This window comes from Rhincodon typus, chromosome 1, assembly GCF_021869965.1.
Source record: "Rhincodon typus isolate 14 chromosome 1, sRhiTyp1.1, whole genome shotgun sequence".
Lineage (NCBI taxonomy): Eukaryota > Metazoa > Chordata > Chondrichthyes > Orectolobiformes > Rhincodontidae > Rhincodon > Rhincodon typus.
In genome coordinates this window covers 74,808,532-74,824,606 of record NC_063332.1, presented here as the reverse complement: position 1 = coordinate 74,824,606, position 16,075 = coordinate 74,808,532, and the positions used below count along the sequence as shown (strand labels likewise).

Sequence of the window (16,075 nt, the reverse complement as noted above, 5' to 3'; positions counted from 1 at the left end):
AGGAAACAAAGAGATGGTAGACCAGTTAAATATATATATTTTGGTTCTTCACAAAACAGGACAGAAATAACACCCAAAAACAAGATCTAGTGAGAGGGAGTAGCTGAAAGAAATCAATCAGTATTAGTAGGGAAAGGGATTTGGACATAGTTGAGACACTTGGAAAACGGTGACAAGATAAGGCAGAGTCAACATGTATTTACAAAAGGGAAATCACACTTGACAAATCTACTGGAATTTTTTGAGGATGTGACTAGGAGAGTAAGTGGGAGCCAGTGGATGTGCTTATATATTTTTTATATTAAACTGTTCAGAGACGTTATTACACATTTCTGGAGCAGCTGGGACTTGAACTCAGGCCTCCTGGCTCAGAAGTAAAATATCACCTGGACTTTGGGAATAATGTACTGACATGGACAGAAACAGGTTAGCAGACAGAAGTAAGTAGGGATAGACAAGTACAGGAGTAGGGATGTCTTGTTGCAAATTACAGGGTCTTTGCAAGAGCACACATGTACAGTTTTGGTCTCCTCATCTGAGAAAGGTTTTCCTGGCTATGGAGGGAGGGCAATGAACGTTTACCAGACTATTTCCGGGGATGACAGGACTGACAAGTGAAGACAGACTGATCAGTTAAGGACTATATTCACTGGAGCTAAGAAGAATGAAGGCAAGTGTCACAGAAACCTATAAAATTCTAACAGCACAAGATGAAGTAAACATAGGAAAGATTCTAGTGATGAATGGGGAGTGTAGAACCAGAGTACACAATGCAAGAACAATGGGTATGCTATTTAGGACTGAGATGTGGACAAATTTCTTCACCCATACAGTGGTGAACCTGTGGAATTGTCTGCCACAAAATGCAGTTGAGCCCAAAACACTACATGTTTTTAAGAATGAGTTTGATACAGTTCTTAGGCCTAAAGGGATTCAAGGGTATGAGGAGAAAGCTGGGACAGGGTGCTGTGTTGGATGATCAGTAATAATCATATCGAATAGCAAAGCAGGTTGAAGGGCTGAATGGCCTACCTCTGTTCCTACTTTCTATTTTTCTATGCAAGAATTAGAGATTTTATTCAAAGATACATTTTGGCATCCAAATTCTATAGATACATGGACCAACATCAAATCAGTATAGCTGACAAATGTATCCCTAATGTTATTTTTGGATCTTTCACAGGATAGCTTGTAAAATTATAGTAAAATTCTACCTCACAAAAAGTTCAAAAACAACTTGTTTTACAATTACATTCAGCAGAAGATGTAATAAGGGCAAAATACCAGATATGTCCAAGAACCCTGCAAGAGGCTACAGAAGAAATTGTGGGGGCCCTGGCTGATACATTTGCACCACTGTTAGCCATGGGTGAGGTCCTGGAAGACTGGAGTGTGGTGAATGTTGTGCCCTTATTCAAGAAGGGCTGCAAAGAAAAACTTGGGAATTACAGACCAGTAAGCCCAACATCTGTGGTGGGTAAATTACTTGAGAAGATTCCGAGGGATAAGATACACATGCATTTGGAAAGAAAGGGTTTGATTAGGAGTAGTCAGCATGGCTTCGTGTGTGGGACACCATGCCTCACAAATTTGTTAGAGTTCTTTGATGAAGTGACCAGGAAGGTTGACAAGGGCAGGGCAGCAGACATAGTCCATATGGATTTCAGTAGGACCTTTGATAAGGTTCCACATGTCTAAGGTTCTTGAGTAGATTTGTAGCTCGGGTTGTGGATGCTGTGGTTGGTTCACTCGCCGAGCTGATTCATTAGTTCGCAGATGTTTCATTACTCTGCTGGGTAACAGCATCAGTGCAGCCTCCGATGAAGCACTGTTGTGTTTTCCTGCCTGGCATTTAAACTCTCCGGTCCATTGGAGTTGATTACCTCATTTCTGGTTTTTCTTTGCAGTGACGTATATGTAGGGTCTAGTTCTATGTGTTTATTGATGGCCTTCTTGCTGGAGAACCAGGCCTCTAGAAATTCCTGTGCTGTTGGGGTTCATGTATTCTTGTGGCCAATGTAATGATTGAACCCTACGCCAACTGTTATCTCGAACCAAAGACCCCTTACCGACTATGGACAGAACCAACGTGATATACAAGATTGCGTAAAAGGACTGCAACAAACATTACATTGGACAGACAGGAAGGAAACTGGCCAAAAGAATACATGAACACCAACAAGCAACAAAAAGACACAACCAATACTCACTCGTCTCCATTCGCACAGACAAGGAGAACCACCAGTTCGATTGGGACAACATTAGAGACAAGCACGGGAATTTTTAAGAGGCCTGGTTCTCTACCAAGAAGGCCATCAATAAACAGGTAGAATTAGACCCTATATATACACCACTGCGAAGAAAAACTGGAAATGAGGTAATCAACTCCAATGGACCACAGAGTTTATATACCAGGTGGGAAAACACAACAGCACTTCAGAGGCTGCACTGATGATGTTACCCAACAGGGTAATGAAACGTCTGCGAACTAACAAACTAGCTCAGCGTGCGAGCCAACCACAAGGTTCCACACGGTAGACTGCTTTGGAAGGTTAGATTGCATGGAATCCAGGGAGAGCTAGAAAATTGGATACACAATTGGCTTGATGGTAGGAAGTAGAGAGCAATAGCGGAAAGAAGCTTGTCAGACTGGAGACCTGTGACTAGTGGTGTGCCTCAGGGGCGATGCTGGGCCCATTGCTGTTTGTTGTCTATATCAATGATTTGGCTGAGGATGTACAAGGCATGATTAGTAAGTTTGTGAATGACACTAAAATAGGTGGTATCGTGGACAGTGAAGAAGGTTATCAAAAATTGAAGCAGGATCTTGATCAGCTGGAGAAGTGGCCCAAGAAATAGCAAATGGAGTTTAATATAGATAAATGTGAGGTGTTACATTTTGGAAAGTCAAATCAAGGTAGGGGTTTCATGGTGAAAGTAGGGCCGTAACAAGTGTTGTGGAACAGAGGGATCTTGTTCAGGTGCACGGTTCTCTGAAAGTGGAGTCACAGGCAGATAGGGCAGTGAAAGCGGCTTTTGGCACACTGGCCTTCATCAGTCAGGGCATCGTTTATAGAAGTCGGGAAGTTATGTTGTAGTTTTACAGGACGTTGATGAAACTGCAGTTGGAGTATTGTGTTCAGTTTTGGTCATCTTGTTATAGGAAGGATGTTATTAAACTGGAAACAGTGCAGAGGAGATTTACACGGATGTTGGCAGGACTCAAGGGACCGGTTGGGCAAGCTAGAATCTTTTCTGTTTAGAGCGTAGGAGACTAAGAAATGGCATAGTGACTAATAGAGACTAATGGAATAGTGTAGGTTAGATGGGCTTCAGATTGGTTTCACAGGTCGGCGCAACATCGAGGGCCGAAGGGCCTGTACTGCACTGTAATGTTCTATGTTCTAAGGAGGGAATCTTTTAGAAGTGTATAAGATCATGAGAGGCATGAATAAGGTGAATGCACTTAGTCTTCTTCCCAGGGTTGGGGAATCGAGGACTACAGGGCATTGGTTTAAAAGGTAAGAGGGGAAAGACTACATGGGAACCTGAGGGGCGACTTTGTTTTTAAACACATAGGGTGACATATATATGGAATGAGCTGCCAGCAGAAGTGCTTGAGACAGGTGCATTAACATTTAAAAGGTATTTGGACGAATACATGGATAGGAAAAGTTTAGATGGATATGGGCCAAGTGCAGGGAAATGGGGTTAGCATGGATGGACATTTTAGATGGCATGGATGAGTTTGGGCCGAAGGGCCTGCCTCTGTGCTGCAGGACTCTACGACTCAAGCTTGTAATGTAAAATAGAATCCATATGAAGAAAGTTAAAAATAACTGCATGATGCATCCCATTAAAAATTCAGAATTACCTTCAAATATGGAGTCAGGTCTGGCAAAATAAACATATTCAAAGATACAGAAAGCAGGTGGATCTCCTCCAGCTCTTGGGACAAGGTCAAGTGTCTGGACACCATTCTTAGAGATTTGTACAATTTCTCCTGGTAATATTTCACGATAATATCTAGAAAAATGGTAGAGGAAGAATGCTGTAAAGAGTTCTATACTAGAATTACTCACTTTCAAGGTAGTCACTGAAAATTTAGAAATTACACCAAGGAAGAAATTAAACACTTTGTAACAGATGATGAAACTTGGGGAAAGAGTAACGGTTAAAATTTTTTTCTGAAAATCAGTGTCAACAACTGTTCTGCTCAGCAACTTTGAGCATTCAACCCTGCATGGTGTACATGTTTCATACTAGCCATACTCACATACATGACATGACACTTAAAGAAAGACTTGCGTTTATATTGAAATACTTAGTAGACCACACTACCTACTCCATCCACTTATCCCAAGAATTCCTCAACATCAGGGACGAAATAGAAGGGATAGAAGAGGACGAGATGATGATATCCTTCAATATAACAGCACTATTTACATTGACCTAGCCAAAGAAACAATTACCACACTGTTGGATGAATCAAGTAAGCAGGCAATTCAGGACACCAACAACATCAATAAGGACACCGCCATGAAACTACTAAATTTGTGCCTCACAACCCACTTCACCTTCAATGTCAAAATATACAAACAAAGCAACAGAACATTAATGGGATCCCCGATATCAGGACTGATTGCAGAAGCAGTAATGCAAACGTTAGAATGGACAGCGCTCCACACTATACAACTCAAACTTATATGTAGACGACACCTTTGTGATTATTAAATGCACAAAACTAGAAGAAACCCATTAACACATAAGCAACATCCACACCGGGATAAAACTCACAAAGAAGAAGAGAACAACAACTGACTACCCTTCCTGGACATAATGGTAGAACGCAAAACAACAGGGAATTCCAGAAGAGTGTATACAGAAAGACCACACAAACGGACCAGATACTCAATTACACTAGCAACCACACCAATGCCCCCAAACGGAGCTGCATCAGGACACTATTTAAATGAGCCACAACATATTGCAGCAAACCAAGCAGAACAGGAGCACCAACACGGGGTCTTCAAAGAAACTACCCTACAACAGCTACTAAGAAACGTAAAGGATCCTACACCCAAAACCAGCAAAACCAGTGTAATATAAAAATACCATGCAAGGACTGTGAGAAACACTACACAGGCCAAACTGGAAGAAAACTGACAATACCGATACACGAACACCAACTAGCCACCAAGAGACATGACCAATTCTCACTTGTCTCACTACACACAGACAACAAGGGACACGAGTTCGACTGGACAACACATCCATAAATCGCACAAGCCAAAGAGACACAACAGGGAATTCCTGGAGGCCTGGTATTCCAACCGGAACTCCATCAACAGACACACTGCTTTAGACCCTGTGTACAAACCACCGAGAAACAGAACCTGAAGTAATACCAACCACCCCAGCAAACACTGTTGGGGAAGGTTTAAACTAATGTGGCAGGGAGATGGGAACCAAATGAGGAGGTTAGTGGACAGTAAGGAGGTAGTAACTAAAGCCTGTAAGGAACTAGATAATGAAGTCAGTGTGACTAAGGGGAAGAGTAGGCAGAGAGCAGATGATGAATGCAAAGGGACAGGTGGTCTGAGGTGCATTTGTTTTAATGCGAGAAGTGTAGTAGGTAAGCCAGATGAACTTAGGGCTTGGATTAGTACGTGGGAGTATGATGTTATTGCTATTACTGAGGCTTGGTTGAGGGAAGGGCAAGATTGGCAACTAAATATCCCGGGATACAGATGCTTCAGGTGGGATAGAGAGGGAGGTAAAAGGGGTGGAGGAGTTGCATTTCTTGTCAAAGAGGATATCACAGCTGTGCTGAAGGCGGGCACTATGGAGGACTTGAGCAGTGAGGCAATATGGGCAGAGCTCAGAAATAGGAAGGGTGCGACAACAATGTTGGGGCTGTACTACAGGCCTCCCAACAGCGAGCGTGAGGTAGAGGTACAAATATGTAGACAGATTATGGAAAGATGTAGGAGCAACAGGGTGGTAGTGATGGGAGATTTTAATTTTCTCAACATTGACTGGGATTCACTTAGTGTTAGGGGTTTAGATGGAGCAGAATTTGTAAGGAGCATCCAGGAGGGTTTTATAGAGCAGGATGTAAATAGTCCAAGTCAGGAAGGGGCCATACTGGACCTGGTGTTGGGGAATGAGCCCGGCCAGGTGGTAAGTTTCAGTAGGGGATTACTTTGGGAATAGTAGAACATAGAACATAGAACATAGAACACAGCACAGTACATGCCCTTCGGCCCACGATGTTGTGCCGAACTTTTACCCTAATCCTGAAGTCTATCTAACCTCCACCCCTACCTTATACTATCATCCATATGCCTATCTAATAGCTGCTTAAATGCCCCTAATGTGGCTGACTCCACTACCCTCTCTGGCAATGCATTCCACGTCCCGACCACTCTCTGAGTAAAGAACCTACCTGATGTCTCCCCTGTATCCACCTCCACTCACTTTAAAACTATGCCCCCTCGTAATAGCTACCTCCACCCGAGGAAAAAGTCTCTGGCTGTCCACCCTATCTAGACCTCTGATCATTTTATACACCTCTATCAAGTCACCTCTCATCCTTCATCGTTCTAAAGAGAAAAGCCCTAGCTCTCTCAACATTTCCTCATAAGACCTTTCCTCCATTCCAGGCAACATCCTGGTGAATCTCCTCTGCACCTTTTCCAACACCTCCACATCTTTCCTGTATTGAGGCGACCAGAACTGGACACAATACTCCAGATGTGGCCGAACCAGGCTTTTGGAGAGCTGGAGCATAACTTCACGGCTCTTGAACTTGATCCCTCTATTAATGAAAGCTAATACACCATACGCCTTCTTAACAACTCTATCCACCTGGGTGGCAGCTTTCAGGGAACTTTGAACATGAACCCCAAGATCCCTCTGGTCCTCCACACTGCCAAGAATCTTTCCGTTAACCTTGTATTCTGCTTTCAAGTTTGTCCTTCCAAAATGAATCACCTCACACTTTTCAGGGTTAAACTCCATCTGCCACTTCTCAGCCCAGCTCTGCACTCTACCAAAGTCCCCTTGTAACCTTGAACAGCCCTCCACACTGTCCACAACGCGACCCACCTTTATATCATCCACGAACTTGCTAATCCACCCTTCCACTCCTTCATCCAAATCATTTATAAATATCACAAATAGAAGAGGGCCCAGGACAGATCCTGGTGGTACACCACTCGTAACTGAGTACCTTGTTGAATATTTTCCATCCACTACCACCCTTTGTCTTCTAAGGGTCAGCCAATTCTGAATCCAATCTGCCATATTTCCCACTATCCCATGCCTCCTTACCTTCTGTATGAGCCTACCATGGGGAACCTTATCAAACGCCTTACTTAAATCCATGTATACCACCAACAGTGATCACAATTCCCTAAGTTTTACAATACTCATTGACAAAGATGAGAGTGGTCCTAAAGGAAGAGTGCTAAATTGGGGGAAGGCCAACTATAGCAGAATTCGGCAGGAGCTGGGGAATGTGGATTGGGAGCAGCTGTTTGAGGGTAAATGCACATTTGATATGTGGGAGGCTTTTAAAGAGAGGTTGATTAGAGTGCAGGACAGACATGTCCCTGTGAAAATGGGGGATAGAAAGGGCAAGATTAGGGAACCATGGACGACAGGTGAAATTGTGAGACTAGCAAAGAGGAAAAAGGAAGCATACATAAAGGTCTAGGCCACTGAAAACAGACGAAGCTTTAGAAGAATATCGGGGAAGTAGGACGAATCTGAAACGAGGAATTAAGAGGGCTAAAAGGGGTCATGAAATATCTTTAGCAAACGGGGTTAAGGAAAATCCCAAAGCCTTTTATTCATACATAAGGAGTAACAGGGTAACTAGAGAAAGGGTTGGGCCACACAAGGACAAAGGAGGGAAGTTATACGAGGAGTCAGAGAAAATGAGTGAGATTCCTCATGAGTACTTTGCATCGGTATTCACCGAGGAGAGGGACATGACGGATGTTGAGGTTAGGGATAGATGTTTGATTACTCTCGGTCAAGTCGGCATAAGGAGGGGGGAAGTGTTGGGTATTCTAAAAGGCATTAGCGTGGACAAGTCCCCAGGTCCATATGGGATCTATCCCAGGTTACTGAGGGAAGCAAGAGGGGAAATAGCTGGGGCCTTAACAGATATCTTTGCAGCATCTTTGAGCACGGGTGAGGTCCCGGAGGACTGGAGAATTGCTAATGTTGTCCCCTTGTTTAAGAAGGGTAGCAAGGATAATCCAGGTAATTATAGACCGGTGAGCCTGACGTCAGTGGTGGGGAAGCTGCTGGAGAAGATACTGAGGGATAGGATCTATTTACATTTGGAAGAAAGTGGGCTTATTGGTGACAGGCAGCATGGTTTTGTGCAGGGAAGGTCATGTCTTACCAACTTGATTGAATTCTTTGAGGAAGTGACAAAGTTCATAGATGAGGAAAGGGCTGTAGATGTCATATACATGGATTTCTGTAAGGCGTTTGATAAGGTTCCCCATGGTAGGCTGATGGAGAAAGTGAAGTCGCATGGGGTCCAGGGTGTACTAGTTAGATGGATAGAGAACTGGCTGGGCAACAGGAGACAGACAGTTGTAGTGAAATTGTCTGTTTTGGGAGAAAAAAAAAATAAAGAAACATCTAAATGGTGAGAGATTTTAGAGCTCTGAGATGCAAAGGGATCTGCATGTATCATGGGCAGCATGATGACTCAGCGCTTAGCACTGCTGCCTCACGGCGCCAGGGACCCGGGTTCGATTCCACCCTTGGGCGACTGTCTGTGTGGAGTTTGCACATTCTCCCTGTGTCTGCATGGGCTTCCTCCGGGTGCTCTGGTTTCCTCCCACAGTCCAAAGATGTGCAGGCTAGGTGGATTGGGCAATTTAGCATGGCCATAGTATTCAGGGATGTGTAGATTAGGTGGGTTATAGGGGGATGGGTCTGGGTGGGATGCTCTAAGGGTTGGTGTGGACTTGTTGGGCTGAAGGGCCTGTTTCCACACTGTAGGCCTTCTATGATTCTATGAAAAGAAGTTGAACAGCCAGTAATTAGAAACCCTAATTGAATGTTTACATTTATTGCAAGAGGAATTAAATCCAAAGATATGGATGTTATGCTTCAGTTATACAGAAGTGAGCTTGCATCTGGAGTACTATGTACAGTATTGAATATCTCTTTGAAACAAGAATGTAAATGGATTGGAAGCAGCTCAGAAGGTTTACTAGACTAATACCTGAAATGGACAGGTCGTCTTTGAGGAAAGATTGGACATGCGTGACTTGTATCCACTGGAGCCTAGAAGAATAAGATACAACTTGATGAAAACCCTGAGGAGTCTTAGCAGGTTGGATGTGGCGACCATGTTTTAGGAGAATCAAAAACTAGGGGGTCACTCATTGATTATGCATTTAAAATAGATGTGGCAAAAGATTTTCACTCATTGAGTGTTTTTGGGACATTGCTTTCATCGGAAAGAAAATCCGTGAGGATTTTTAAGGCAGAGGTGGATAGATACTTGTTGAGCAAGGGAATGTAAAGCTATCAGGGAGGACCATAAGATAAAGGAGCAGAAGTAGATCATTCAGCCCAGTGAGTCTCCAAAATAAGATCATGGCTGATCTGATAAACCTCAACTCCACTTTTCTTTCTTTTCCCGATATCCCTTGATTCCCATACTGTTTAAAATCTGCGTAGCCCACCCTTGAATGTACTTGATGACCCAGCCTCAACAGCCCTTTGTGGTAAATAATTCCACAGATTCATAACCCTCTGTCGGACAGGGGACTGTCGGAGAAAGCAGCAGAATATAGATAGATTGGAGAGTTGGGCAGAGAAATGGCAGATGGAGTTCAATCCAGGCAAATGCGAGGTGATGCATTTTGAAAGATCCAATTCAAGAGCGAACTATACAGTAAATGGAAAAGCCCTGGGGAAAATTGATGCACAGAGAGATCTGGGTGTTCAGGTCCACTGTACCCTGAAGGTGGCAACACAGGTCGATAGAGTGGTCAAGAAGGCATACGGCATGCTTTCATTCATCAGACGGGGTATTGAGTACAAGAGTTGGCAGGTCATGTTACAGTTGTATAGGACTTTGGTTCGACCACATTTGGAATACTGCGTACAGTTCTGGTCGCCACATTACCAAAAGAATGTCGATGCTTTGGAGAGGGTGCAGAGGAGGTTCACCAGGATGTTGCCTGGTATGGAGGGGCTAGCTATGAAGAGAGGTTGAGTAGGTTAGGATTATTTACATTAGAAAGACGGAGGTTGAGGGGGGACCTGATTGAGGTCTACAAAATCATAAGAGGTATAGACAGGGTGGATAGCAAGAAGCCTTTTCCCAGAGTAGGGTCTCAATTACTAGGGGTCACGATTTCAAGGTGAGAGGGGAAAAGTTTAAGGGAGATATGCTTGGAAAGTTCTTTACGCAGAGGGTGGTGGGTGCCTGGAACGCGTTGCCAGTGGAGGTGGTAGAGGCGGGCACGATAGCGTCATTTAAGATGTATCTAGACAGATACATGAATAGGCAGGGAGCAGAGGGATACAGATCCTTGCAAAATAAGTGACAGATTTAGATAGAGGATCTGGATCGGCACAGGCTTGGAGGGCCGAAGGGCCTGTTCCTGTGCTGTAATTTTCTTTGTTCTTTTTGTTCAAATAACAAGCGGGACAGAACATTGATGCTTCACTAGAGAGCACTAATGATGTTATCTAGTAGGTTGACAAAACATTTGCATCCAAACCCACTAGATCGGTGAGCATGTCTACAACCTCATCCAAGGACATGTCCTTAACGCTCATATTGTGGAAGCAATATGGCCTTCAGAATTCCTATTCATGGCTGCAGAGAACAGAATCTACCCCCCTAATTTTACTGTCCCCTATCACAACTATGTTCCTATATCCTTCACCCCACTTGTATGGCACCCTGTACCAATGTACTATGTTCAGTTTGCTCATCTTCCTGCAGTCCCCACTCTCGTTCACACAGTTTGCAAGAATCTCATAACCATGGACAACTGCAGGAGTTAGGGCCCCTCAATTCCAACCACTGGGCCGGCAGGCCTGCCTCACCAGCAGTCACAGCTTCCTGTGCCCGATCAAAGAGTAATTTTGAATTCCCCAATCTGAGGAGTGTGACCACCTTCTAGAATAATGTGTCCTTCCGTGATGTGGCACAATGTCTGCAGTTCTGATTCCAGTTATTGTGGAATACTGACAACATGCGATCATTCCGCATTCTTTGCAAAACAACTAGAGAACAGAAAAAGAGTAGGAGTGTCTCGTGAGGAGAAAGGTGGGCAGTAGGTGAGTTTCACTCAAAGAGAACTAGCACAGACACCTGAATACAAAAGCCTCCTTCTGCACTGTAACCATTATCTATGACAATATAATACTCAATGAATGGTGTGTTGTTTGAGTAATAGTTAAGTGTGAGTTATTAAACTAAGACTTCATCAGCTCACTGAGGTGAAAATAAACTATTCCACGATACTATTCGAAGATGACCATGAAAGTTCTGACTAACATGCATCACTCAACCTATTTTGGGTTAGTGATGAACAGATCATTTATCCAACATTGTTGTTTGAGAGATCCAGCTGTTTGTGATTTGATTCCTGCATAATAACAATTACTGCACAGTCATTTATTTTGAAAAGCACTCTTGAACAGCGCGAAGTTGTGAGATACACTTTTGAAATACAAAACCATTTTCATCTTTTCTAGTTATGTCATTTATCAAATTAATTATTTCTACTGGGATGCAGAGGTGGACGAACATAGCAGCAGTATTCAATTTATATTAAAATGTGTTAAGATTACAGTGCATGGTGATATTTTATTAGATTTGTGCTGTTAGCGAACATGTGTTTCAAGTTTAAGGCAAATTTTTTTATAGGTATATATTTATATCCAGAGGGATTGGACCATGTGCAGGCAGATGTTATGAGTTCAGAATAGCATCATGGTCGACAAAATATTGTGCACCACAGGGCCTATTCTTGTGCCAGACTGTTCAATGTTCTACGTTCTTACGTAAAACTGTACCATTTTACTTCTGCATCATCTATTTCTGTGGAGGGGTGTTTTTCTGACTGACGGCCTCGTTTCTGCAAGGATCAGGGCTAAAACCTCGGTTGCCTGCACAAATGACTTAGGCGAAAATGTAGGTTGTATGATTAGTAAGTTTGTAGACAACACAAATATTGGTGGAGTTGTGGATAGTGAGCAGCTGGAAAGTTGGATGGAGAAATAGTGGATGGAGTTTAATCCAGACAAGTGTGAGGTGATGTATTTTGGGAGGTCTAATGAAACAGGAAAGGATACAGTTAATATCAGGACTCTTAAGAGCACTGACATACAGAGGATCTTGGAATGCAAGCCCCTAGCTCCCTGAAAGTGGCAACACAAGTGAAAAAGGTGGTAAAGGCGGCAGACGGCATGCTTGCCTTCATCGGTCGGGGCACTAAGCATAAACGTTGGCCAGTCATGTTGTTCCTGTAAAAAACTTTAGTTAGGCTACATTTACAGTTGTGTGCGCAGTTCTGGTTCTCACACTACATGAAGGATGTGGAGGTTTTGGAGAGGGTGCAAAGGAGATTTACCAGGATATTGCCTAGACTGGAGTGTATAAGCTTTAGGGAGAGATTGGACAAACTTGGGATTGTTTTTGTTAGAGTGTTGGAGGCTGATGGGGGGACCTGACAGAAGTATATAAAATTATGAGAGAGATGGATAATCAGAATCTTTCTCCCCAGGGTGGAAATATCAAATACTGGGGGCATAAATTTAAGATGAGAGGGAAAAAGTTTAAGGGAGATGTGCAAGCCTAGTGTTTTTTTTTTGAAAGAAAGAGAGAGATAGGTGCTTGGAATGCACTGCCAGGGGAGGTTTTTTTTGGTAGAAGCTGATATGTTAGCAAAGCTCATTGGCAGTTAGACATACAAATGAACAAGCAGGGAACAGAAGGATACAGACAATTTGCAGATAGATGGGATTAATTTAGAATAGCATCATGGGTGGCACAGACATATATGGGCAAAAATCTGTTCCTGTGTTGTTCTGTTCTATGTGCTAGTAACCATCACCAATAAATCACGTGTGTTTTCCCAACTGATTTATTTACATGCCAATCCAGCAAGGGGAATGCAAACCATCAAAGGTGAGGGAGAGGTAGGGACAGGGAGATGGGACTAAATTAAAATGGAGTTGGAAGGGGACACTGCCATCATTCATAAAGTTAACCGTTAACCTCACCTGGCCCCAATTGATTGGAAACTGCAAGATTCAGAAGAAACCACCCATCCTTCAGTTTCTGTTTCATTATATGCTTCACCTGTATTCAAAAGAAAAAGTGCAAAAAAAATCTAAATAAAAATGTACAAAGCGTGTAATTAGCAGAAACTACACTTGGCAAATAATCCTAAAATTCATAGTCAAACGTTTTGATCTGAAATGAAAGTACTGCTATTATAAGACTATTAAATAATAATTTGTTAAAATAATTCTGAATCATCTCCCTTTACAATTACGAAAATACATGTTCCCCATGCTGGCCCTGAAGAGTGCCAACATTCTCTTTTCATCTTTCAAAATTAATATCATCAAAGGAAAACCTGACTCATCTGTCCTCTGCAACTACCTTTTTTTAAATTCATTCATGGGATGTGGGCGTTGCCAGCTAGGCCAGAATTTACTGCCCACCCCTAATAGCCCCAGAAGGCAGTTAAGAGCCAACCACATTGTGGCTGGTCCAGAGTCACACGTAGGCCAGATGAGGCACGGACAGCAGATTTCCCTGAAGGACATTAGGGAACTAGGTGGGTTTTTAAACAAGTGGGTTGCCATTAGACTAACTTTTTATTTCAGTTTGTTTTTAAAATTCAAATTTCACCTTGTGCTAGGGTGGGTTGCAAACCCATGTTCATTACCATTGCCTCCACTATTTAGAAGGATAAATTTATGTTTTCAAAATATAAATTGTGTAATCCATTGGGGTTTCCTCACGCAGGTTCGAATCCTGCCGACTACGTTTCCCTCTACATTGAGTGGGTTTTGTTTTAGAATTATAGAGATGTACAGCATGGAAACAGACCCTTCGGTCCAACTCATCCATGCCGACAGATATCCTAAATAAATCTAGTCCCATTTGCCAGCATTTGGCCCATATCCCTCTAAACCCTTCCTATTCATATACCCAATTAGATACCTTTTAAAGGTTGCAATTGCACCAGCCTCCACCACTTCCTCTGGCAGCTCATTCCATACACGCACAACCCTCATTGTGAAAAAGTTGCCCCCCAGGTCCCTTATAAATCTTTCCTCTCTCACCCTAAACCTATGCCCTCTAGTTTTGGACTCCCCCACACTGGGAAAAAGACCTCATCTATTTACATTATCAGTGCCCCTCATGATTTTATAAACCTCTTTAAGATCACCCCTCAGCCTCCGACGCTCCAGGGAAAATAGCCCCAGCCTGTTCAGCCTCTCCCTACAGCTCAAACCCTCCAACCCTGGCAATATCCTTGCAAATCCTTTCTGAACCCTTTCAAGTTTATAATTTGATAACTGTGTTAATTAAAAAAGAACAATTGTTGGATCTTTCCATTTAAGGCTAACATAGAGAAAGGGAGATCACAAGAACTACAGATGCTGGGGTCAGAATCAATACAGTGTGGAGCTGGGAGGAACACAGCAGGTCAGGCAGCATCAGAGGAGCAGGAAAGTCGACATTTGGGGTTTACATCCTTCATCAGAACTGGAATATAGAGAATATAGACTGGAATAGCAGGCATATAGAGAAAGCAAAGGATTGGCCACATCAGAACTTGGATATATTATTTTGTTTTATGTTGCAACCAGTGGGACTAGAATGAAAATGCACTTCTTTTATCCCAGTTATAAAAAATTTTATTAACTGCACCCCTCCCCCCTTTCTACTGGGGAAGCCATTCATTTGTTACCCCGCTCTATGAAAATGTCCTTACACATTTCTATTTCTACCAAATGATGTCTAAACTTGGTCCTTATCTCTTCACAATCATCTTTTGATTTAAACAGGACTTAGTTGTAGCTTTTCCCTTGGTATGGAATCAACTTTATATGCTTGATTTCCAGCTCCAACTATTCATCACTTCTCTCAATTCTATCCCTCCTGTCAGACAACTTACCAGATATTAAATCCTGAATGAAACAAGGCTTCCTCATGCTCAACACCAATGAGAATGATGTAACCATCTCTTGCATTTATTATAAACTCTGCCACTGTTTCTATACCTTCCAGATCATGCACTCAGTCTTAAACAAATCATTCTTCATATCCTGTTTAAGCCTGAAGTGAACTTTAACCCCATGTGATCTATAACAGGGACCACTTAGTTCTTCTACTGATAGAACATTTAGATGTAATTTACCTTCATTACTGATAAACATGATTACTCCTTAAATATTTCCTTTGGCCTCTGATTTCCCACCCTCCGTTAACTCCAATCTATTTAAAGCACCCACCATGGTTGCCCTCAATAGCGTCAATATTTCTGTCACCTCTGACAGCCTCCCCTCCCTCACAAAGTGATGGTAGGGCTCCCTTTGTCCTCACCCAGTACCAGAATAAAACGAGATCATTTGTGCCACCTCCAGTGTGATACCACCACCAAACAGATCTTTCCCTCCCTACTCTTTTCAGCATAGGGATCTTGATACCCTCCCCAGTTCACTCCTTAAGTCACCCACACACCTTGTTCTCCTCCCATTGCACCTTTGCATGTAAAATGCAATACCTGCTCAGCTACCTCCCCTCTCCTCACTGTTCAAGGTCTCATACGCTTCTTCCAGTGAAGCAGTGATTTACATATACTTCTTTCAGTTATATATGTAATATTTGCTGCTCACAATCTGGACCCTCTACACCAAGTGCAGAATGGGTGACTGACTGTAAAATATCTCCTCCATTAAGTGCGCAAGGTTGACACCAAGCTTCTAGTGGTCTGTCATTTTCATTCTCCACCTTGCTCTCACACTGACATCTTGGTTCTTGGCCTATTGCATT

General features: G+C 42.8%; 1 protein-coding gene across 1 annotated transcript in view; it reads right to left on the bottom strand.

Moving 5' to 3' along the window:
• Window positions 1-16,075, bottom strand: part of ppat (phosphoribosyl pyrophosphate amidotransferase) — a 61,384-nt gene that overhangs the window by 19,220 nt on the left and 26,089 nt on the right. The window contains exons 6-7 of the mRNA XM_048595643.1: window positions 13,285-13,363; window positions 3,875-4,026 (exon numbers count right to left, since the gene is read on the bottom strand). Of these exons, the coding sequence (XP_048451600.1) occupies window positions 3,875-4,026; window positions 13,285-13,363 (231 nt within the window). The remainder of the gene's footprint in view (window positions 1-3,874; window positions 4,027-13,284; window positions 13,364-16,075) is intronic.